Genomic DNA, 25,209 nt, shown 5'->3' with positions numbered 1-25,209 from the left:
AAAATATAAAAGCTGAGAGAATTGATTACCAAACAGTTTAGAGTAGAAATTGTGAAGACAGAATGCCTGAGCCATCTGATACTGAACAGATTATTTAATCTCTTCGTGAACTTGTTCCCTTCTCTATAAAATGGGAATAATAGAACTTGTTTAAATTTTAAATGAAAGAATCCATGTACTGCACTTAGAACCATACCAGGTTTGGGGCGCCTGGGTAGTGCAGTCGTTAAGCGTCTGCGTTTGGCTCAGGGCGTGATCCCGGCGTTACGGGATCGAGCCCCACATCAGGCTCCTCCACTATGAGCCTGCTTCTTCCTCTCCCACTCCCCCTGCTTGTGTTCCCTCTCTCGCTGGCTGTCTCTCTGTCACATAAATAAATAAAATCTTAAAAAAAAAAAAAAAAAAAAAAGAACCATACCAGGCATATGTTAAGGTCTCAATCAATATGATCTAAAATATAAAATAAGGCCTGTGATTTAGAATAAATTTCCCTTCAGCAAGAAGTGTGCAATTCAATAATAGTTCTGGGAGGGAGAAATATTCCCACCTTTATAGCTTAGATCTTGAGAACTGAGTGAGTGCGTTCAGGCCCAGTTCTCTACCTTCCTCCAGAATTACATCCCAATTTCCATTTGGGTGATAAGTTAAAGTTCTTTGGGCCTCCACCATTTCCTCAGTTCAAAGAGCTTTATCCAGTAAAACCAAAACCCATAGCCTTGAGGAAAGACCAGCGTCTTTCCTTTCTTATACTTGTGTTCTCAGATCTACTTGATGCCAGCTGATTTCATGTCAGTCTGAACGAGTCAGTATGGTTTCCCAACTGAAATGTAGCTGAACCCATAGGGAAACACTCCTCTGACCAGAGAAAGGAGCTGAGAAAATCTGCAGCCAAGAAGGTCCTATGATGAATCCATCAAGAAGAGAGACAGAGGGATGCCTGGGTGGCTCAGTTGATTAAGCCTCTGCCTTCGGCTCAGGTCATGATCCCAGGGTCCTGGGATTGAGCCCTACATTGGGCTCCTTGCTCAGCGGGGAGCCTCCTTCTCCCTCTGCACAAGCTGTTCCCCCTGCTTGTGCTCTCTCTATCACAAATAAAAATCTTTAATTAAAAAAAAAAAAAAGAAGAAGAACAGAGACAAATTATATGGACATGAGAACACAAGAACCAAGCTAAATACCTGTGAGACCAGATAATCCAGTTTTGGATCTGCTCCTAAATTTCCTCTCAAATGTTCTTTTCAGGTTGTATGATCTCTCTTCAAGGTGATGCCAGAAGCTTAAAACCCTCCTTCACCCCTTTGCCTACAGCCCCTCCTTGCTTGGGTTGTAATGCTGACATGTTTTTCCTCCACATTCAGTGATTCTACATGTCAGATTCAATGAATTTTAAAACAAGTAGCTCTCTATGTAAGATTTGAGTGATGCATAATGTGAAAAAAGCAGTCCATTCCATTTTCTGAAAACACTCAGAGATGCTCTGGGAATACACAGAAAGTGAGCAAAGTGAAAGAAGACCTTACCGCACATACATTGCTGTAGGTTCTCGCATTTTTGCTGTCTAAAGGAAAAAAGTCTGAAATATATGAGAACAAGAAACTTATAATAGTAGGAGAGATTAGGAGTAGAGTTTTTAAATTGCAAAAAAAGATTTAGAGAAAACGTAATGAGGTAATAAACACAGTACTTAAAATTCCATTAAAATAAAAAGTGAAAATGAAAAAGAATAAAATGAATAAGATTTGGGGTGATTGTAGTAGGCTAGAAGTTGGCAAAAACATAAATGTAAAAGACGTAAAGCTGAGATTAAAAAGTTGAAACCTGTGAGATAAAATGTAAGAAGGGCTCATTAATACTAATAAAAATTCAGCTCAAAATGAATTAAAAACTTTAATGTTAAGACCTGAAACCATAAAACTCCTCGAGGAAAACAGAGGGGCTAGCTCCTTCAGATAAATCTTGGTGACGATTTTTTGGATTTGGCACTAAGAGCAGAGGCAACAAAAGCAAAAATAAATGAGTGGGACTACATCAAACTAGGACGCTTCTGTGCAGCAGAAGGAACCTTCAGCAAAATGAAAAGGCAACCTACAGAATGGGAGAGGTTATTTGCAAACCACATATTTGATAAGGGGTTAATATCTAAAATATACAAGCTAACCTGCTTCAAGGACTTTTCCCAGTCAGTCCCCCCCCCACCCCGCTTGTTCTCCCACGATCTAACCCTTTTCCCTAATACACAGTTTTATCAGCCTACAAATGTGCATTGGGGAGATCACCAATATCAAACCCCCACACAGATTTCCTAGTGAGGTTTGAGATCTCCAATGGCAGATGTTTTTGAATCTCCAGTATCATTCTTGTAAGCAGTTTTATTTAAAAAGAATATAATGTATGCTTGGGGAAAGTATCCAAACTCAGTTTATATGCTGCCATAAATAAAAATGTGGGTTTAGGCTTAGAAAAATGTCCAGGAGGAAATATGTCACCAATAGGAAAAATAAAATAGCACCGCTGAAATAATTTTTGATGTTCTTATGGCCAAAAACAATAGCAAGTAGTTCTTTACCAAGGTGTGTGCAGCTCTGTTCTGGAATGTGCATAACATTTTCTAAAAAGTAAGCATTTAGTGCCATGGTGCTGTGGCATTTTGTGATTAACTTCAGCTCCGATCCTGCATAGCTTTGTTTCTAGAGAGATGGTATGAGCATTGCTTCCATCAGAATCACTGAAGTGCTTGTTGAAAATGCATATTCCTAGGTTATTTCTATGTTCCAATCCAAATGTCGTGAATTGGACTATCTGGGGATGGTACCCAAGAGTCTGCTTCCTTAAAACAACCTTTGTCAAAAGCAAAGCAAAACAAAACCTTGTCATCATTCCCCCATCCCCAGCAGTAATTTTTGCATGCCCTGAAAATCAGAAAGTCATTGTCGTAAAGTTAAGCATGGATCATAAAAATCATGATTTCTGTTCCACCAACTCAGAAACCTGTAACTTTGTCACATTCCAGAAGAAAGCTCTAAGGGTACATTGATGACATTTTCCAACAGATGATGTTGCGACTCATACATATTTGACCTTTTATGTTTGTTTTTAAGAAATACATGCTAGACTTTAAAAAAATCCCAGAAATGTTACTGCTATTTTTTTCAAGGAGTCTTAACATCGATTTCATGTGTCTTACTGTGAGTGAGGGGAACATTAGCAGCCCTCGTGTTATAGCCTAAAGGGAGACCCTGGAAGTGGTAGAAACTCTGTTGCTCAAATGTCAAAGCAGACATTTAGTCCACACATGCTGGTTCAGCTGGCAGCTGCAGGAATGGGCAGATTAATTGGAGGTGGAGCAGAGTGGGGCAAGAATTGGAGGTGCAGGGAGAAGGAGTGGAGGGGATTTCTGTCCGTTGAAATGTATAGAGCACAGGACCCTGATCTGAGTGAGCAGGATGAGAGAATAGCGTGCTCACAGCTGAAGTGGTCAAGAACAAGGAGAAACAATGCAGTGACAACCCAGGACTGGGCACTGATTGCTTTGCCCAAAATCTTTGGGGTCATTTTTGGTTCTTCTCTCTTTCACTCTCAAGACTGACTTGTCAGGAGACTCTTCTGGCTCTCCCTTCAATATTTATCTGACCACTTCGTCTCCATTTTCACCCCCTGGTCCGGACCATGATCTCTTGCCTGAATTACTGCAATAGCTTCCTAATAGATATTCCTGTGTCCCATGTCACTCCCACAATTGATCCTGCACACAGAAGCAAAGCGGTCTTTTAAATCTTAGATCAGCCTGTGTCATTCTTCGGCTAAAAGCCCTGCATCGGTGCTGCAGTTAACTCCCAGGAAAAGTCAGTCTCCCTGCCCCATCTCTTGTCTGCCAAACCCCGTCTCTGACTCCTCTGCCTCTTGCTCCTTTCACTCCAATCACACCTGCTTCCTTTGCAGTCCTGCAGTGCTTTTTCCACAGACGTTTACTTGTCTAGCTCCATCCCCTCCTTTCAGCCTTGTCTCAAATACTTCTCTCTCTCTCTCGAAGAGGCTAGATGGGACCCTCCCATTTAAAATTGCATTCCACCTCCCACACACATAACTCTCAGAGCCCTGCTCTTCTTTTTTCTTTCTTCATAGCACTTTATTTTAAAATTTTTTAAAGATTTTACTTATTTATTTGAGAAAAAGAGAGAGCACGAATGGTGGGGAGGGGCAGAGGGAGAGGGAGAAGCAGATTCCCTGCTGAGCAGGGAACCCAATGCAGGGCTCGATCCCAAGACCTTGGGATCATGACCTGAGCCAAAGGCAGATGCTTAACCAACTGAGCCACCTAGGCTCCCCTCTTTTTTCATGGCACTTTTTGCCTTATACCATACTGTGTCAGTTATTAGTTATTAAGCTTCTGTTTCATCTTCGGTTTCCCCACTCCCTTTATGAGACCGCCAACGATAGGAAAGCAAACACCTTTGTTTTGTTTACTAAATCCTAAGCACCCCATGTGTACAGTATGTGCCTAGTATATAGTAGATGCTCAATTAACATTCGTTGGGTGGATTAATTAAGCAAATGTTCATGAGGTAGACCTGATCCTGTCAAAGTATAGGGATAATTTGAAGGATAATAATGAAGGATTAAATAGAGAACATTAACTAGAATTAGAATCAGATCTGAGATAGGCAAAAATAACTAGATGGGCCAGAAAATCTGACTGGGCCTGGAACCAAGTAACTCATTACAACAATAGCTCATTTGTAGGGATAAGTAGTTTTGATGTTATGGTTCAAAGCTCCCACAAATCATGCTTTTAGCTATTACCTCCATGTTCTAGGTTGTATTTTATTTTTTAACTCCTAAGACATTAGAAGAAAAAGCCATAAAACTTCTCCAAACCTTTTAGCAAGTTCATCTTCTGCCCACACTTGATTAGGAAGTAGGACTTTATACCTAGAATTCTATAAATGGAGATTTTGGTAAAATAATGGATAATTTGAAAAACAGAAAATCTCATACTGGAGATAGTTACCCCTGTTTGCTTCTAAATAAGGTGCGGTCAGATAGTAACAGTAGCAGCAATCTGCTGTGGAGAAACTTGAATGAGTGCAAGTTTAGCATAGATTTTTTTCCGCCAGAAGAATAGGGAAGAGTTGATTAAAATATGTTTGTGAATTATGGTCACACACTGGACTACACTTAAGTAATTATTCACAGATTATTTCTTTCTTCAATATCCCATCAAACTTGGTGTTACACACTGAATTGTGTCCCACCTCTCCCAGATCACATGTGGAGGCCCTAATCCTCAATGTGACATTTTTTGGAGATAGGGCCTTTAAAGAGGTAATTAAGGTTAAGTGAAGTCAAAAGCAGTGGGACCTGACTCCAATGGGACTGGTGTCCAACAAGTAGAGGAGGACACCCCAGGGATGTGTGCACACAGAGGGCCAGGTGAGGACACAGAGACAAGGTAGTTGTTGCAATTCTTGCCAGACCTGTACACTGGGAACACCGTGACCTTCGACTTCAAGCCTCCAGCATTGTGAGAATATAAATTTCTGCTGTTTAAGCCACCTAGGCTGTGGTATGTTGTTATGGCAGCCCTAGCAGACTAATACACTTGGTCCTCAGAATAGTATTTATAGCAAGTATGTGGAGCTGATTGTAGATTTGTGTGATTAGATATTTCGATTCTTTTTCATTAATCACTTTGAAACAAAAGTTGCAGTTGTTTGAAATTGTAACTGCTAAGATTCTCTGTCATTCTATTATGGTAACATACTAGTACCAAACTGCTTCTTTTAATTTACACTATCCGTTAATATTATTTTCCAAGTTGAGGACATTGTATATGGGAATTTGAGTCAATAATGATGTGTTTTTGGAAGATTTCAGTAAGTTGGACATAGACAGTGCTGCAACATGTCCTGTTTTTTAAAAGGGAAGGGGCCCCGACTCCATATTTGCAGCATTGCAACAGATGGTACATCCCAGTAGTAGGAGAGTGATATCCTCATCAAGCTGTTAATACAGTTTGTGAAATTTAAATCTTTACATGATTGGGACTGCTATGAAGATGGATATTTTAGATAATCCCACATATTTTTAAAAATTCTTGTCTTATGTGAATCAGGGTCACTGAGAGAAATTATCTGACATATGTTTGTTCCTATAAATACTTTAAAAGATAGCATCATTCTGTTTTAATTGAGTCAAGATATGAGGATAGTTTTTTTTGCAGGCAATATGGCATTGTGAACAGAGGCATATGGACTTCTCTTTATAGTCCTGGAAATGACCAATGGAATATACAAATAGAGAAAAAAACTGCATTATTCCTTGAAACAAGGGGAGAGCCCTTCTAGAAGCTAGACACTTAAAGGAGTTTCTATTTGCTAAGATGATATTGATATAAGGTTGAAGGAATAGAGGCATCAAGGCCAAGGAATGGTCCCTGTGACATTGAGTAGAGTCCTGAAAGAAGTAGGTAGGGATGCTACAGTGCTCTGCCTTGGACCCCAACCTAGCAGAGTAAAGCCTGGAGGCAAGAGCGGTACTAGGCCCATCACTCAGTGCCCTCCTGACTCTTCTAACAGGCTGCATTCAGACAGCAAACCAGCCGCAGCGTGAGATGAGTCCTTTACAGAGAAGGCAGTTTTCTCAAAAGTCTGTCCATATCTTTCACAGCTAGTGTTTGTGTGCTGGCTCCTTCCCTATCCATCAGTCTCCTCAACATCCATAATTGAGATGAAACTAGAATATACAACTGAGAAATAAGAAGGAAGAATACTCTCTTCTTATTTTAATCTGGACCCAAATATCCTGATTGGAATATTTGGGTAGAACTTCATCTAACTTTATGAAATGAACCCACTGCAACTTCCACTTGACTATAACACAAAATGGAGCAAGCCCACACCTTCCTTACCTCTCAAAGAATAAACAACCAGAAAAGTCAAGAGGCCTATCTAAAAGTATCGCAACTCCAAATACAGGGACCACTCTAATAGCTTAGCTCTGAAACAGTCTAATGTAAGAAAAAAATGTTTGATGTTTTGTGACCTCAGTCAAATGTTTTGATTTGTGATCCCAACACAATTTAAGAGGTTATCCAAGCAGCAAGCACAAGCAAAGAAGAAGCAAAATGTGATCCAGTAGGATGGCCTGGGAATGAAAATCAAGGCTATCGATTTGAGAATTGTGCAGAAGAAGTAATGAGTCTGTTGGATACTGACATTAATTATGATCTAGAAAATGAGCTCAAGGGCACCTGGGTGGCTCAGTCGGCTAAGCATCTGCCTTTGGCTCAGGTCATGATCTCAGGGTCCTAGCATTGAGTCCTGCATCAGACTCCCAGCTCGGCAGGGAGTTTGCTTCTCCCTCTGCCCCGCCCCCCCCCCCACTCATGCACACACACTCTCTTCTTCTCTCTCAAAAATAAGTAAATAAGATCTTAAAAAAAAAAAAAAAAAGAAAAAAGAAAATGAGCTCAAGAACTATCATGTGTGCTTCCTAAAACTGTACAGACGGTCCTTGGGATGGTTCAACTTAGAATTTTTCGACCTTATGGTGGTGTGAAAATGATATACATCCAGTAGAAAATGTACTTTGAATTTAGAATTTTGATTTTTTTCAGGGCTAGCAATCTGTGCTATGATATTCTCTCATGATGCTGGGCAGTAGCAGCAGGCTGCAGCTCCCAGTCAGCCACATGATCATGAAGGTCAACAACCAGGACACCTACAACCATTCTGTTTCTCACTTTTAGTATTCAATAAATTACATGAGATATTCAGCATTTTATTATAAGATAAACGGTAGGCTGATATAAATGTTCTGAGAATGTTTAAGGAAGGCTAGGCTAAGTAAGCTATGATGTTTGATAGGTTACATGTATTAAAAGCATTCTTCATGATAATTTCAACTTACATTGGATTTATTGGGAACATAACACCATACATCAAGGAAGATCTGTGTAATGTCTTGGATTAATGTAGGATAAGATGAATCAAAAACAACAGCTCAGTCTGAGTTAATCATAGAAAGGACTGACAGGGAACTTTGAAGCACATTAAATATTGAGAGGTAATTCTCAACCGTTGTTTTAAATATAGTTACAGAATTGACTAAAGAATATTATCGGAAAAACAGTGCCCTATATTACTAAAAAGAACTTGATGGATTTAATGTCCCCATAAATATATCAGCCTGAAAAAGATAAAAAAAAAAATTTCTGTGAATAATATACAAGAACATCTTCAAAAAACTTTATGCAAGCACTGTTACATGTAGAACTTGATTAATTTTCAGAATAAGGGCTTTCTTTATTTGCTTGACATCAATTCTTGAGAGTAAATTTATAGTGCCTCTAGGTGGCATGTAAGTGGGTGTTGAGTAAACCATCAATAGAATCTTCTTGGAATTAAAACTGCTTTGGTTAAAATATACCTTAAATTATTACCACACATTTGTAATAATTAAGAAAAACAAACCAAAAAATCACTGTTGACACTGTCATTGGCCCTACAGCACCCTTTGGCATATGGTTCCTAACACAATGGTAGGGCTTTACACAAAGACATTTAATATTTATTTTAACTAACTGAACAACAGAATAACAAAGAAAAGGAAAGCAATTTGTAACTGATTTTATTTGTAAGTCTTTGGAATCTTTTTTGTCAGTTCCTATACAGAAATTAAGATTGAAATCCAAGAGAATTTCTTTGTAGTAGTGAATTAGCACTCAAATAAGCTTGGTTTAAAAAAACAATGCTATTTCAAGAAAAAGGTGGGTTTTCAGGGAATACAATGGACAATAAATGCAACATCAGGAGGTTTTGAATGCCTAAAATGCTCAGCTGTTTTGCTAAATGGTTGAATGAATTATTCAACTATTGCATTTTTTTTCAACCTTTGAACCTAATATATCTTTTGACTACAGAAAAGGCATATTATTTTACAGATAGGTCTGAAAAATATACTGAGCATGATCTCTGATTTAAAGTATTTTGAGAATCCAAATGTATGATTTCTATGGTGAAAAACAGTTAAAAATACACGTGTGGCATATTTTTTGACATTAGAGCAAAAAATATTAAAAATTCAGTGTTAAAAATGGATGAGAATAAAAACTGTTTCTTATTAAAAAATCTGAGGATTCATTTTCCATATGAATATTCCCACTTCGTTCTGTCACTCCTCACAACAATAACCAAATAGGCTGTTTTAAGAACTTATTACGTGTTGTAGTCAAGCCACCCTTCATAACATAGACTTCTGGGATATGAAGTAAGAAATGGGAGAAGAACACGGATTCTGCTAGTCATCATAACGTTGTACAGCAGAGTGGCTAAGAGCACGGTCTCTGAAATCTAATGCCAGCTGCCATTGATTAGCTGTGTGATCTTAGGCAAGTTACTTAATCTTTCTGTTCCTCAGTTTCCTCATCTCCAAATTTGGGATTACAATTGTACTTACCTCATGAGATTGCTGTAAGAATTAAAAAATTAGTTTGGCAAATTCAATAGAAGTATCTGTTCTTGCTATAAAAGTGCAGAACATTTCATTTTCATAGTAATTTAATTGGACAGGATGTTCTTGATAGAAATTTAGTTTTCATTCCCACGTGACACACAAAAGTCAGAATAATTTTCACTGATAGACTACCAGGGTTGAACTTGTATTACCTTGACAGTCTCATTATGTTATTACATTAAAATGACACACAGCATATTAATAATCTACATTAACCATATTTTTAATTCGTAATGATCTATTTCAAATGTATTTGCGTGTGTGTGTGTCTGTATTTATATAGGTGTATTACATATTATTGAAACTGCCCCATGTATCCTTCCAAGATCACAGGGAGTAGTAGTTAGAAATACACACTGAAGGAGCCAAACTGCCTGGATATAAATCCAAAATCCATAGTTTTCTTACTTAGTGACTTACTAATCTCTCCTCTCCATATCTCGTTTCCCCATTTAGGGGATAATTATTCCCTATCCCCAAATAGGGATAATGAAATACCTACTACTATGTGGTCTTGTGAGAATTAAATAAATTAGTATCTGTTAAATACTTGGAATACCATAACATTGCTTAGCACATAGTAAATACCAATAAGCATTTGTTATTAAATAAATACATCCTACTCTATCCACAAGTGGAACTCCTGTTCTAACTGTATATTTAGTATTCTTTGCTTTTCTTTATATTTTGATGTGTCTATGCTCTTTAGCCAAAGACTACCAGGAAAACACCTGTATTTGAACAAGTTGGGTTTATTACTCATTGAGCAAGGGAGAACCAGTACCATGGGCAGCCATGGGCATCTCAGTAAGGGTGTCAGAAAGCACTTACAGGATTTAGGCTTCAATTGGGTGATATTTTAGGAGAATTTGAGTAAGTGGACTTTGTTGTATATTGAATGCTATAAGGAAGCAAGGGTAGTTCTATGATGGGGTATCTTGATAAACTTTATTTGGAAGGAGGAATGTCTGGAGGGAGTCTAAAGCTATAATTGATAAAAAAGCAGAACTCACTCATATTAGCTGGGAGAGGGGAATGTATGATATTTTTTATGGTTCTCACAGTGACTCTGTTTTTACTTTGACAAATTAAGTAGTCTTATTTATTGTCTTACTCCATCATAGTCTAGAACGACCTTCTCTTCTGTGAGACTCTGGATATTGTTTATGTCCAACAGGAGAGCACCGTGGCATAGCTCTGAGTGCCAGTCCAGCTCCTAAAAAAATGCTTAGCTGAAAGTACCTAGCCGATTCCCAGACAATAGTGGACATTCTCCTCTTTCCCAGACTTAGGTATTTATCCCAAACCGTGATGATATTGCTTGTTGTTTATAACTTTATATGGGTGGTATCATTTAGTATATATTCTTCTTGAACTTCTTTTCTTCATTCTTTTGATATATTTGTAAGCTTAATCATGTGGATGATTGTGCTCTAGTTCATTTATTTCCACCTCTGTATAGGATTATGTAGTATGGACAAGCATAATTTAATATCCCTTCCCTTTTTGTTGGACACCTGAGTTGTTTCTGGATGTTTGCAACTATAAACAGTGCTTCAATGATAATTCCTATCAATATCAACTGAAGTAAATGTCTGATAGTTTTTCCAGGGTATATGCCTAATAGTATGCGCATCTTCAACCATAGTCAAAAATTCCAAGTTATTTTCCAGAATGGCTAAAACAACTTAAGAGTTCTTCCAGCAGTGTTGAATGGTTCCAGCTGCTTTACATCTCCTCCAGCACTTGGTATTGTCAAACTTTTGAATTTTTGACAAACTAGTGGATATAAAATGTTATTTCAGATTTTATTTTTCTATTCAGCCTGATAGACTTTGGCTTTTACTGGTTAAAAGTTTGGTCTTTTGCAATAATTTCTTCCATCTTATTCTTGTTCCACTCTTTCTGTGCTTTGTTTTGTTTTTCCTTTCTTGGCTCTCTGTGAATGTATTGCAACACTTTTGTTGTTACCACATTGCTTCCCTAGGTTCAGAAATTATACATCCTTCTCCTTTTTATATAAAGAGATGACCTTAAAATATCAAGGTAAAGACTCAAATGAATACAATCTATAATTAATATATTTATTTTCTTAAGGGCTTTAGACTAGGTCACCTCTGTTTACCCTTCGTCAACCTTCATATTATGTAGTCTTGTATTTTAGTACTATCTTGTGATTCATAACTCTCTGTATTAGCTTTCTGTTGCTACCATAACAAATGGCCACACATTTAACACCTTATCTTATACTCCTGTAGATCACAGGTCTGTCATGGGTCTCTCCAGGCCAAAATTAAGGGCTTAAGGGAGCTACATTCCTTTCTGGAGGCTCTAGGGGAGGATCTGTTTCCTTGTTCATTTTGGGGTGTTGGCAGAATTCAGTTCTTTGCAGTTGGAGTACCAAGATTTCCACTTTCTTGCTGGTTGTCTATCTGGGAACTGTTGGTAGCTTCTAGAGGCCACCCATATTCCTTGCCTTTACCCACAGTCATCAGTGGCCAATCAGTCACCTCTCTTGCTTTGAATCTCTTCTCTTCCTTCCATCTCATCTTTCTGACCCATCTGGGTTTGGGTCTCTCCTTTTACAGACTCCTGTGGTTATGTTGGGCCCGCCTGGATAATTCAGAATGATTTCCACATCTCAGGGTTTGAAACCTGATTCACATCTATGAGATCCTTTTTTCCATTAAGATAATATATTCATGGGGCACCTGGGTGGTTCAGTCAGTTAAGTGTCTGCCTTCACCCCTGGTCATGATCCCTGGCTTCTGGGATCAAGCCCCGCATTGGGCTCCCTGCTCAGTGGGGAGCCTGCTTCTCCCTCTCCTCCCTGTTCGTGTTCTCTCTTGCTGTCTCTGTCTCTCTCTCAAATAAATAAATAAAATCTTAAAAAAAAAAAAGAGTAATATATTCACAAATTCCAAAGATTAAGTCATGGAAACTTTGGAAGACCATTATTCTACCTACCACACTCCCCTATTTAATCATTATAATTATGCTTTTACGTTCAACATTTACTTTTATTTACATGTAATATTTTCTTTGACTGCCATTCTGTCTGGCATCTTAGACCTTGCTTCTGTGTTCACATTCATTTTTAGGAGAAATAAGTCCTTTGGAAATTTCCTTAATGATGATGGTTTTCTATAGATAAATTTTCATTTCTGTCGGAAAATGCCTGCTTTTGTCCCTGATAATTAAAGAACTCTAGATATGAATTTCGGGGTCCCTCACCAAGCCATTAAAACTGGAAGTTAAGTGACCGGGGATCAATAATGGCCCCATAGGAGAAGGCAGCTTTAGGACTTTAATGGCATGTGAAGTTCAAAATGTGAATTTGGAGAATCTTTTGGGGATTTTCCTTCTAATTCCAGTTGTAAAATTGAAAGCTTTTATTTTTAAAATACCATATAGGCTTCTGTTTCCAGGAAGATAGAGAAAATGTTATTTTTCCTAACCCTATTGCTAAATTAAAAATATGTATATCCTGATAATACATAGCAAACAAACCGTAAGACGACTCTGAAAGTTGGAGAGAAGGAAGACAAGCTAGAGCTCTTAAGACACAAGAAACAGCAAGGCCATAAGTTCCCTTGGTTGCCTTTCTACCTCCCATATCTCAGATTTGGTGTGAAAGGAGCCAGCAACCCAGTACACCAGTGGGTGCAGATTTTTTAAGAAGCCCTAACAAATGCCCACTCAGGCAATGTTATAAATTGCTTCTAATGCAGTATAAAGATTGAAATCTATTCTGTACCTAGAAAAAACCCTAAACTCCTTAGGGGAAAAAAGACTAATTGGTAGAGTATATTAAAAAATATGACCAAACTATACATGTTTTGCAGGAAACTCACCTCAACTATAACAATATGCTCAGGTTGAAAATAAAAAAATGGAAAAAAAGATATCATGAAAATATTATCCAAAGAAAAGCAGGAGTGCTGTATTAATATCAGGTAGATTAGACTTCAAAGCAAAAAAATTATAGAAACGGAGAAAGACATTATATAATAGTAAAAGGGGTCAATCCACCAAGAAGACAAATCCTAAATTTGTATGTCCTAAACAATATACTATAAAATATGTGAACAAAAACTGATAGAACTAAAAGGAGAAATACACAAATTCACAATTAAAGTCAGAGATGACAACATGCTACTCCAACATTTAGTAAAACAGGCAGAAAATCAACCAGGATTTAGAAGAAATGAACACCATCTCATTCAGCCGAATCTAGTAGGTATTTATAGAGCAGTCCATCCAACAAGAACAAAATAGATCTTCTTTTCAAGTGTCTATAGAACATACACTAAGATAGACCATATTCTGATTCAAAAAACAGACTTCAACAAATTTAAAAGAACTTAAATCATACAAAGTGTGTTCTCTGAGCACAATTGGAATCTAGTTAGAATTCTGTCACAGAAAGATAACAGTAAAATCTTCAAACACTTAGAAAATGCTGGACACACTTTTAAATAATCCATGTGTGGAAAAGGAATTCTCAGGGAAAATCAAAATACTCTGAACTGAAGGAAAATGAAAATATATCAAAACCTGTGTAACATAGCTAAAGCAGTGCGGAGATGGAAATTCATAACACTAAATGCTTACATTAGAAAAGAGAATAAGACAGAAATCACTATAATCTGAGCTCCTAGTTCAAGAACCAAGAAAAAAGAGAGCAAAGAAGATGAAAGCCAGCAGAAGGAAGGAAATAATAAAAATAAGAACAGACAAATCAATGAAATTGAAAACAGAAAAACAATAGAGAAAATCAATGAAACAAAGAGCTGATTCTTTGAACAGACCATTAAAATTGAAGCTTCTAGCAAGGCTGATAAAGTAAAAAGAGAAAAGGCACAAATCACCAACATCAGGGAATGTCGATTTAACCGGGGATATCACTGTCGACCTTCCAGCCAGCAAAAGAATAGTAAGGGAACACCACAACTTTATACATACAAATTTGACAATGTAGACTAAATGGAAGGAATCAAAAAATCAAAGTGGAAAAGCACAACCTACTGTAATTTGCCCAATATGAAATAGATTTTGATCCATAAAATAGAAAAGAGGGGACAAAGACAGTCCAACAAAAAGTACAACAAAAATTCACCATATTTATAGGCTATAAGAAAAATCACATGATAATATTAGTCAATGGAGGGAAAGTGTTTGATATAAAATTCAACACCCATTGATAATAAAAACCCTCAGAAAAATAGAAACATCCTCAATTTGATAAAAGGCATCTATAAAAATGTATAGCTAACATTATACTTAGTAGTGTAAGACTGAACTATTTTTTCCCTAAGATTAGAAACAAAGTAGCTGCATTGCTCCAGTTTCTCCATGGCTTTCTTCTCTGTATGTCTTCACATAGCCTTCTTATAACGACACCAGTCATTGGATTTAAAGCTCATTCTAATGCGGCAGGACCCCACCAACTAAATATGTTGGCAACGACCTTATTTCCAAGTAGGCTCATATTGTGAAATTCTAGTAGACTGACTTTGGGGAGGGAGACAGTATTCAACCCAATACATGTACCCTGGTTGTTTCAATATCAGTATTCTGGTTGTGACATTATACTATAGGTTTGTAAGATCTGACCATTGGGGAAAACTGGGTAAAGGATATATAGGATCTCTGTGCAATTACAATGTCATGAGAATCTGTAATAATCTCACAATAAACATTTAATTTTAAAAATCATGTATTTGTTATTCTGAGGGGTTATACATTAGGTATATCTTCAGAATATCTCACTGGCACATTGCTGGAAACAAATATCTGAAGTTTACTTTAATATTTTTTTCCATTGTAATGCTCTAAACATAAAAATACAAAAATATTTCAGACCTACAAAAATGTACCAGTTTCATTTTTTTATGGTTTGTCTTATTAAGTCCAGAAAATTTTGGACATTCTTTTATGATCTCATGAAGAATGCAATGTACAAATAATTATATACCCTTTAAATCTAATATGTGAACAATAAAATATGCCCTTTATTTTCAAGAGATCAACAAGTCTTAAAAAAATGTAATAGAAGTTCTTTGAGACTTGTACTGGATGAACAATTTCTTAAGTGAAAAAATTGTACAAAAGTAACGACTGGACCATTCTAGAAATTCAAATCTCAGTATTTGAGAATATAGGATCGACAGTAAACACTGTGTTATGTAATACAGTACAACAGGAATTTTTTTTTTTAATGATTTTTTATTATATTATGTTAGTCACCATACAGTACATCCCCGGTTTCTGATGTAAGGCTCGATGATTCATTAGTTGTGTATAACACCCAGTGCACCACGCAATACGTGCCCTCCTTACTACCCATCACCGGTCTATCCCATTCCCCCACCCCCTCCCCTCTGAAGTCCTCAGTTTGTTTCTCATAGTCCATAGTCTCCCATGTTTCATTCCCCCTTCTGATTACCCCCCCTTTCTTTATCCCTTTCTTCCCCTACCGATCATCCTAGTTCTTATGTTCCATAGATGAGAGAAATCATATGATAGTTGTCTTTCTCTGCTTGACTTATTTCACTTAGCATTATCTCCTCCAGTGCCGTCCATGTTGTAGCAAATGTTGAGAACTCGTTCTTTCTGATAGCTGAGTAATATTCCATTGTATATATGGACCACAGCTTCTTAATCCAGTCATCTGTTGAAGGGCATCTCGGCTCCTTCCACGATTTAGCTATTGTGGACATTGCTGCTATGAACATTGGGGTGCATATGGCCCTTCTCTTCACTACGTCTGTATCTTTGGGGTAAACACCCAGTAGTGCAATGGCTGGATCATAGGGTAGCTCAATTTTTAACTTTTTAAGGGACCTCCACACTGTTTTCCAGAGTGGCTGTACCAACTTGCATTCCCACCAACAATGTAGGAGGGATCCCCTTTCTCCACATCCTCTCCAACAGTTGCTGTTTCTTGCCTTGTCTATTTTTGCCATTCTAACTGGCGTAAGGTGGTATCTCAGTGTGGTTTTGATTTGAATTTCCTTGATGGCTAATGATTTTGAACATTTTTTCATGTGTCTGTTAGCCATTTGTATGTCTTCATTGGAAAAGTGTCTGTTCATATCTTCTGCCCATTTTTTGATTTGTTTGTTTCTCGTGTATTGAGTTTGAGAAGTTCTTTGTAGATCTTGGATACCAGTCCTTTATCTGTAGTGTCATTTGCAAATATATTCTCCCATTCCGTGGGCTGCCTCTTAGTGTTTCTGACTGTTTCCTTGGATGTGCAGAAGGTTTTAATCTTGATGAAGTCCCATAAATTCATTTTATCTTTTGTTTCTCTTGCCTTTGGGGATGTGTCATGAAAAAGATTGCTTTGGCTGATGTCGTAGAGGTTGTTGCCTATGTTCTCCTCTAGAATTTTGATGGATTCCTATCTCACATCGAGGTCTTTCATCCATTTGGAGTTTATTTTTGTGTATGGTGTGAGATAGTGGTCAAGTTTCATTCTCTTGCATGTAGCTGTCCAATTTTCCCAGCACCATTTATTGAAGAGACTGTCTTTTTCCCACCGGATGTTTTTTCCTGCTTTATCAAATATTAGTTGCCCAAAGAGCCGAGGGTCCATTTCTGGGCTCTCTATTCTGTTCCATTGGTCTATGTGTCTGTTTTTGTGCCAGGACCATGCTGTATTTGTGATCACAGCTTTGTAGTACAGCTCAAAATCCGGCATTGTGATGCCCCCAGCTTTGTTTTTCCTTTTCAACAGTTCCTTGGAGATTCGGGGCCTTTTCTGTTTCCATACAAATTTAAGGACTGTTTGTTCCAGTTCTTTGAAAAATGTCCTCGGTATTTTGATTGGGATAGCATTGAAAGTGTAGATTGCTCTGGGTAGCATGGACATCTTAACTATGTTAATTCTTCCGATCCATGAGCATGGAATATCTTTCCATCTTTTTATGTCTTCCTCAATGTCCTTCAAGAGTGATTTATAGCTTCTAGAATATAGGTCCTTTACGTCTCTGGTTAAGTTAATTCCAAGGTAACGTATGGTTTTTGGTGCTATTGTAAATGGGATGGATTCCCTAATTTCCCTTTCTTCGGTCTCGTTATTCGTGTATAGAAATGCAACTGATTTCTGAGCATTTATTTTGTATCCCGCCACGTTACTGAATTGCTCTATAACTTCTAATAGTTTGGGAGTGGCTTCTTTTGGGTTTTCCATATAGAGTATCATGTCATCTGCAAAGAGAGACATTTTGACTTCTTCTTTGCCGATTTGAATACCTTTGATCCCTTTTTGTCGTCTGATTGCTGTTGCAAGGACTTCTAGTACTATGTTGAATAATAGTGGCGAGAGTGGGCATCCTTGTCGAGTTCCTGATCTTAAGGGAAAGGCTTCCAGCTTTTCCCCATTGAGAATAATATTTGCAGTAGGCTTTTCATAGATGGCTTTTATGAGATTGAGAAATGTACCTTCTATTCCTACACTCTGAAGCGTTTTAATCAGGAAAGGATGCTGTATTTTGTCAAATGCTTTTTCGGCATCGATTGAGAGGATCATATGGTTCCTGAGTCTTTTCTTGTTGATATGATGTATCACGCTGATTGATTTGCGAATATTGAACCACGCTTGCATCCCAGGTATGAATCCCACTTGATCGTGATGGATAATCCTTTTAATGTACTGTTGGATTCTATTAGCAAGTATGTTGTTGAGGATTTTGGCGTCCATATTCATTAGGGAAATCGGTCCGTAATTCTCCTTTTTGATGGGGTCTTTGCCTGGTTTGGGGATCAAGGTAATATTGGCCTCATAGAATGAGTTTGGTAGCTTTCCTTCTGTCTCTATTTTTTGAAATAGCTTTAGGAGAATAGGTATTATTTCTTCTTTGAATGTTTGGTAGAATTCCCCAGGAAAACCATCCGGGCCTGGAGTTTTGTTATTTGGAAGGTTGTTTATCACTGACTCAATTTCTTCATAATTAATTGGCCTGTTTAAGGAATCAATTTCTTCCGGTTTCAATCTTGGTAGTTTATAGGTTTCCAGGAAGGATTCCATCTCTTCCAGATTGCTTAGTTTATTGGCATATAGCTGTTGATAAAAATTTCTAATAATCCTTCCAATTTCAATGGTGCTCGTCGTGACCTCTCCTTTTTCATTCATAATTTTAATTGGGTCCTTTCTCTTTTCTTTTGGATAAGTCTTGCCAGTGGTCTGTCAATTTTATTGATTCTCTCAAAGAACCAGCTTCTAGTCCTGTTGATCTGCTCTACTGTACTTCTGGTTTCTGCTTGATTAATTTCAGCTCTAATTTTGGTCAACTGCTTCCTCGTGCGTGGATTAAGCCTGTCCCTCTGTTGCTGTTCCAGCTTCTTGAGGTGAGAATATAAAAACTGCATTTTAGATTTTTCTATTCTTTTGAGTGAGGCTTGGATGGCTATGTATTTCCCCCTTAGGACTGCCTTTGCAGTATCCCATAGGTTTTGGACTGTTGTGTTTTCATTCTCGTTGGTCTCCATAAATTGTTTAATTTGATTTTTGATTTCCTGGTTTATCGAGTCATTCCTGAGCAGGATGGTTCTTAGTCTCCAAGTGTTTGAGTTTCTTCCAAATTTTTCCTTGTGGTTGAGTTCCAATTTCAGAGGGTTGTGGTCTGAGAATATGCAGGGGATAATTTCAATCTTTTGGTATCAGTTGAGACCTGTTTTGTGTCCCAGAACATGGTCTATTCTTGAGAATGTTCCATGGGCATTAGAATAGAATGAGTATTATTTGGTTCTGGGGTGTAGTGTTCTATATATATCTATGAGGTCCAACTCGTCGAGTATGGCATTCAAAGCCTTTGATTCTTTGCTTAGTTTTTGCCAGGGTGTTCTGTCTATTTCTGATAGTGGAGTATTGAGGTCCCCTACTATTAATGTATTTTTATTTATATGTCTCTTTATTCTGGTTAAGAGTTGGCTTGTGTATCTTGCTGCTCCCCTGTTGGGGGCATATATATTTATAATTGTCATATCCACTTGTTGAATACTTCTCTTAAGAATAATATAGTGCCCTTCTGCGTCTCTAACTATAGTCTGTAGTTTAAAATCCAATTTATCTGATATGAGAATTGCTACCCCAGCTTTCTTTTGAGGTCCATTTGCATGAAAGATGGTACTCCATCCCCTTACTCTCAGTCTGAATGCATCTTTGGGTTTGAAATGAGTCTCTTGTAGACAGCAAATGGATGGGTCATTTCTTTTTATCCAATCTGCAACCCTGTGGCGTTTTATGGGAGCATTTAAGCCATTAACATTAAGACTGAGTACTGAGAGATATGATTTTAATGATGCCATGTTGCCAGTAAAGTCTTTGTTTGTATTGGCTGTGACTTTCTGTTTTGTATCACTCTTGGGGCCTTTTTACTCTTTAGAACCCCCCTTAATATCTCCTGTAGGGCTGGTTTCGTGGTTACAAAATTGGTTAGTGACTGGAGATTCTGAAATGTCTTTATTTCTCCATCAATTCTGAATGACAGCCTTGCTGGATAAAGGATCTTTGGCTGCATGTTTTTCTCTGAAAGAGCTTTAAATATGCTCCCCCAACCCTTTCTCTCATTCCAGGTCTGTGTAGACAGGTCTGGCGTAATTCTGATACCTTTGCCTTGGTACGTGAGAAATTTCTTTGCCCTGGCCGCTTTCAATACTGTATCCTTGCATCTAATATTTGCGAATTGCACTATGACGTGACGTGGCGTAGGTTTGTCGTGGTTGAGCTCGGGAGGGGTCCTCTCTGCCTCTTGGACACGAATGTTTGTTTCCCTTGCTAGATTAGGGAAGTTTTCAGCTACAATTTGTTCAAATATCTCTTCTAGACCTCTGTTTTTCTCCACCCCCTCGGGGATGCCGATGATTCTGACATTGGATCATTTCATTGAGTCAGTAATCTCCCGTAACCTACATTCGTGGGCGTGGATTTTTTTAAGACCATCTTCTTTTTTTTTTTTTTTTAATTAAGATTTTATTTATTTATTCAACAGAGATAGAGACAGCCAGCGAGAGAGGGAACACAAGCAGGGGGAGTGGGAGAGGAAGAAGCAGGCTCCTAGCGGAGGAGCCTGATGTGGGGCTCGATCCCATAACGCCGGGATCACGCCCTGAGCCGAAGGCAGATGTTAAGACCATCTTCTATTTTCATTTTTTCCTCTATTAACCCATCCTCCAATTCACTAACTCGTTCCCTCTGCTTCTGCGATCCTGGCCGTCAGAGCCTCTAGTTTTGCCTGCATTTGGCTCATAGAATTTTTAATTTCTGTCAGATTCGCTCTCATTTCTGTCCTTAGGGATTCTATATTCTCAGTAACCTTTTCGTTAATAGTTTTTTCAGTTCTACTCATCATTTTGACCATCGTTACTCTGAATTCCATTTCTGATAATTTGGTTACATCCATATCCATTATTTCTGTGGCAGAGGCCACAGACTCACTGTCTTTTCTTTGCTGGGGGAGGCTTCTCCTTCTTGTCATTCTGATGAGGAGAGGTTGCGGGGTTTCCAGAGCCCAAATTATTGACTGGGTCCCAGGCCGTGCCCCTTGTTTTATAGGGATCTTAGGGATGTGGGCTTCTTCTTTAAAGATTTTATTTATTTATTTATGTGGCAGCCAACCAGCGAGAGAGGGAACAGAAGCAGGGGAGTGGGAGAGGAAGAAGCAGCTCCCAGCCGAGGAGCCCGATGAGGGACTCCTTTCCGGAACGCCGGGATCACGCCCTAAGCCGGAGACAGGCACTCAATGACTGCGCCACCCAGGCGCCTCGGGTTGTGGGCTTCTTGATTTTTCAGCCTGCCTTCTGTGTTCTGGGGGAGGGGCCTGCTGCTCCGATACTCAGGCAACCCTGTTTGGGTAGAGTCTCCCTGTCCCCTGCGAGGGGGGATGGGGATGGGCACTCCCTGAGCCCGTATTTCCAGGCTTTTGTTCTCTGGCGGCTTTCCCTGGTGGTTTGCTGTGCCTCTTCTCAGAGTCAGAGCAGCAGCGGCCGAATCTCAGCCTCTGTCTCAGAACAGAGGGATAGCGGACTGTTCTCTACTAATGTTCTGGCCACTTCAACTCTGTTACTGTTGGTGCTGCTCAACCCTGCAGCGTCCCAGGATGTGCGCCCCACACCCGGCGTCCCAGCCCTCACTTCCAGGGCTGGCGCGTCTCTGTCCTTTGTGTTTCTAACGCCGCCAGCCGCCAGCCGCTCCGCGCGCGCTCCAGAGCTCCCGGTCTCAGTCTGGATCCAGTGAGCGCACCGGGATTCCGGTGTTCCGCGAGATGCCTGGTGGCGCGCACCCGGCTCACGGTCTCAGTCTGCTGTTTTGCGGGTGCCGTCCGCGAGCCCCGCCCGCTCTCCCGTGCAAGTGGCTGCCGCTTCCCGGCGCCCGAACGCGGCGGCTCCCTCCCCCTTCCGTTTATCTTCCGATAACTGTGCACAGTTTCATGGCTCCCCGCTTCGTACCTCAATACTCAGTGCTGGAGATGTTCATTTGTAGAGATCCAGATGCATCTTCCTGCGTCTCAGGCTGGTTCCGTGGTTGTTTAGGCTGGTCTGGTACCTATCCAGCTTGACTCGGGGGACCGGCTGAAAAAGGTGTCTCCTACTCCTCCGCCATCTTAACTCCTCCTGTACAACAGGAATTTTATCTCACAGATTAAACTGGAATCCAGTAAATTCTCCTGGGACTGTCCCTACTTCATTTATTGAATCACACTGATTCTAGATAATGGGCAAAAATAGAAATGACTTAGAGTTTCTGAGGAGCTCAGCTAGTATCTGTGATTTATATTAATCAATACATACTCTCTATGAAATAAAATAAAATGAAAATCATCAAAGGAATAGAATCATACACAACAAATATATATATACACACACATATATATTCAAATATGTTTATTTATATAAAGACATCTATAAAATTGAGGTATTTTTCAATAACTATTATCTCAGTATAGACTTGGTTAGCTTAGCACAAGATCTGAAGAGTATTTTGCTTCAGGCAATACTTTCTCAAGCCTTTATTCATCACATTCTCTTTTAATAGCTCAAGAAGATTCTTATGACTGATTATTCTATTTGATTCATTCAGAATACACCAAAAGCTAAAATTAAGCTTATTTTTTTAAAAATGACCAGGTATTAGAAACAATGTTTTAACCTGTTTCCTTGATAAAACCTGTTTCCCTCCTAAAGTTTTCAACCTTAAATACTCCTCACAATTGCATGGTCAAGGTAGACTTTGAGAGAATTAGACTTCCCTTTTTAGTAACCATAATTTCCAAAACAGTGTAACAATACTAAATTTTAAAGTTACTTTTAGTCTATTGAAAGAAAAAAATGGAGACTTTTCAGGTAATTATACACACAATTGTTAATTTAAATGATAGTGTGAAAGACTCCACAAGTGAAGAAATAATTTATGTTAATTTGCAGTTATAGGAGTTTTTCTACATACTGTAGCCTCGTATTAGTCAAGGTTCTCCAGAGAAACAGAGCAATAGGATATATGTATAGATATATAAGAGGAGATATATTATAGGAACTGGCTCACAGATTTATGGGAATTAGGTCACTGCTGTAATTCCTGGTTTTCCAGAAGCAGAAACTCTAATGTCCAAGGCAGGGGAAGATGGATTCCACAGCTCAAAAAGAAAGAGATTTTACCCTTCGTCCACTTTTTATTTCTACCTGGGTTCTCAATGGATTGGACAGTGCCCCACCCACATTGATGAGGGCTGTCTTCTTTACTCAATCTACTGATGCAAATGCTAATCTCTTCTAGAAACATCCTCACAGACACACCTAGAAACAATGTTTTATCAGCTATGTGGGCATCCGTTAGCCCAGACAAGTTGACATATAAAATTAACCATCACAAGACTCTTAAGCCTATAAGAATATTAATTTTTTTCATTTTATGTGAAATATGTATCATTGACATCGTTATTTTTTATATTTAAAGAAGTGAAGCATTTATTTCTGTATTTTCTGTCATTAGTGTGCCAAATACTTTCACTGTTGAAAGCAACATTAATCATTTTGGGCTGTGGCTGATGTTACAGTACACGATAGCAACAATTCTGATAGACTTAAGTGAGAATGCTCACGGTGCTCCATACTAAGCAAACTAGGAGTGCCCATGTATTTTCACTGCAGTGGGGGAGGAGGGGTGCCGGGAGTGAGGGGAGAGGAGAGAGATGAAGACACATACTCCTAGGAGGAAAAGAAAAAAATACAATCTGTAGAATATTTTTCAGAACTGAAAAATATTTTAGAAAGAGGAGTTAATGCAACAGCCTTCAGGTAGCATTTATGATTGCGCGCGCCTGTGTGTGTGTGCGTGTGCGTGCGCACGCGTGTATGCACAGGAAGTTGAGGGATGCTCAATACCTACAGTTTGCCTTTGAGTTTAAACTACAAACAAATAGATTTAGTACGTTTATTTAAAAGGATAATTTAGCTAAAAATATCGTAATTTCTCTATGAGCTTCTGAATGTAACCCATGTGATTGGAATTTGATAGTTTTTCACATAAAGAGAATGAGAATTATCTAAGACCTCTATTATTTCAGTCCTTTATGCTACCAGGGTGGGCATTCCAAATTATCAGACAGAAACAGCAACTAGCTTTTATTAAAGGAAATGTCTCTTTACAACAAAAGCAACTACAGATGTGTATTATATAATACACTGCTAAACTTGATTTTCTTCTGCTTTCCATTTAGCTTCAAATATCTTTCTTTCTTAGTCATTTTTAGCCAGAACTATGGGCACATCTTGACATTAAGTGTCAGATGTGTGTCCCATACAAATTAGCCAAACTTCAGGCATCAAAATAGAAGGGAAGCAAGGGCAAACAGTATTTATTCACAGTTCATTGGTCAACATATGAACAGACATGGATAATTCTAAATTAGTCGCCTTAGCAGTTCTGAGATTTGGATCACATATGTGGATAATGTACTCTGTAAAAGTTCTAGAAAGTGTCTGTAAGTCATGTAGCTGGAGGTAGAGAGAGATGCCCCATTGGTGGCATGGGCTCTTCCTTGTATCAACCACCAACCCTTTTGTGGACCAAAAGGAAAGGGAGACTGCTCCACCAGAAGCCTCCCGGTGGAGACTTTTCCTATATGTGTTATAGCTCTAGGCCCTCTCCCACTGTGTTTAATCCTCTGAAGCAGATTCCATTTATTTAGAATATAAATATAGAATTGCAGAGATCGAATGGACCTTAAGGATTGTTGTACTAATTAGAAAGTTAGTCTCAGCATTATTAAATCACCGGGCTAATAAGTGATAAAGCTGGTGATCAAACAGTCCCCCAGATTTCTAGTCCAGTTTCCTTGAACTACACTCTCCTGCTTTTTCCCTACTCCCGCTCCTTTTTTTCTAGGATATAGCTAAGAAGCAGTGGAATAATGTCTTGGTGGCACTTGTCCTTCTCTGTACACATAGAAAAATCACACTACTGACCGTAATAATTTATTTAATTCTTAAGGGATCTCTGTATTTTTCTCCAAACAGCCTCAAAACCAGTAGACTTGAAATCGTGCACTGGCCCCGTCCCTAATACTACACAGCTGTGCCACATTCCCTGCCCTATTGAATGTGAGGTTTCACCTTGGTCAGCTTGGGGACCTTGTACTTATGAAAACTGTAATGACCAACAAGGCAAAAAAGGTATGTACTATTGACATGCTT

General features: G+C 38.7%; 1 protein-coding gene across 1 annotated transcript in view; it reads left to right on the top strand.

Moving 5' to 3' along the window:
- The window catches only part of THSD7A (thrombospondin type 1 domain containing 7A), a 426,859-nt gene that overhangs the window by 241,991 nt on the left and 159,659 nt on the right, over positions 1–25,209 (top strand). The window contains exon 5 of the mRNA XM_026506586.4: positions 25,033–25,188. Coding sequence (XP_026362371.2) covers positions 25,033–25,188 — 156 coding nt within the window. The remainder of the gene's footprint in view (positions 1–25,032; positions 25,189–25,209) is intronic.

Source organism: Ursus arctos, unplaced genomic scaffold (genome assembly GCF_023065955.2).
Source record: "Ursus arctos isolate Adak ecotype North America unplaced genomic scaffold, UrsArc2.0 scaffold_3, whole genome shotgun sequence".
NCBI classification, from domain to species: Eukaryota; Metazoa; Chordata; class Mammalia; order Carnivora; family Ursidae; genus Ursus; species Ursus arctos.
The sequence above is the reverse complement of the archived record's forward strand: the minus strand, read 5'-3'. Positions and strand labels throughout refer to the sequence as shown.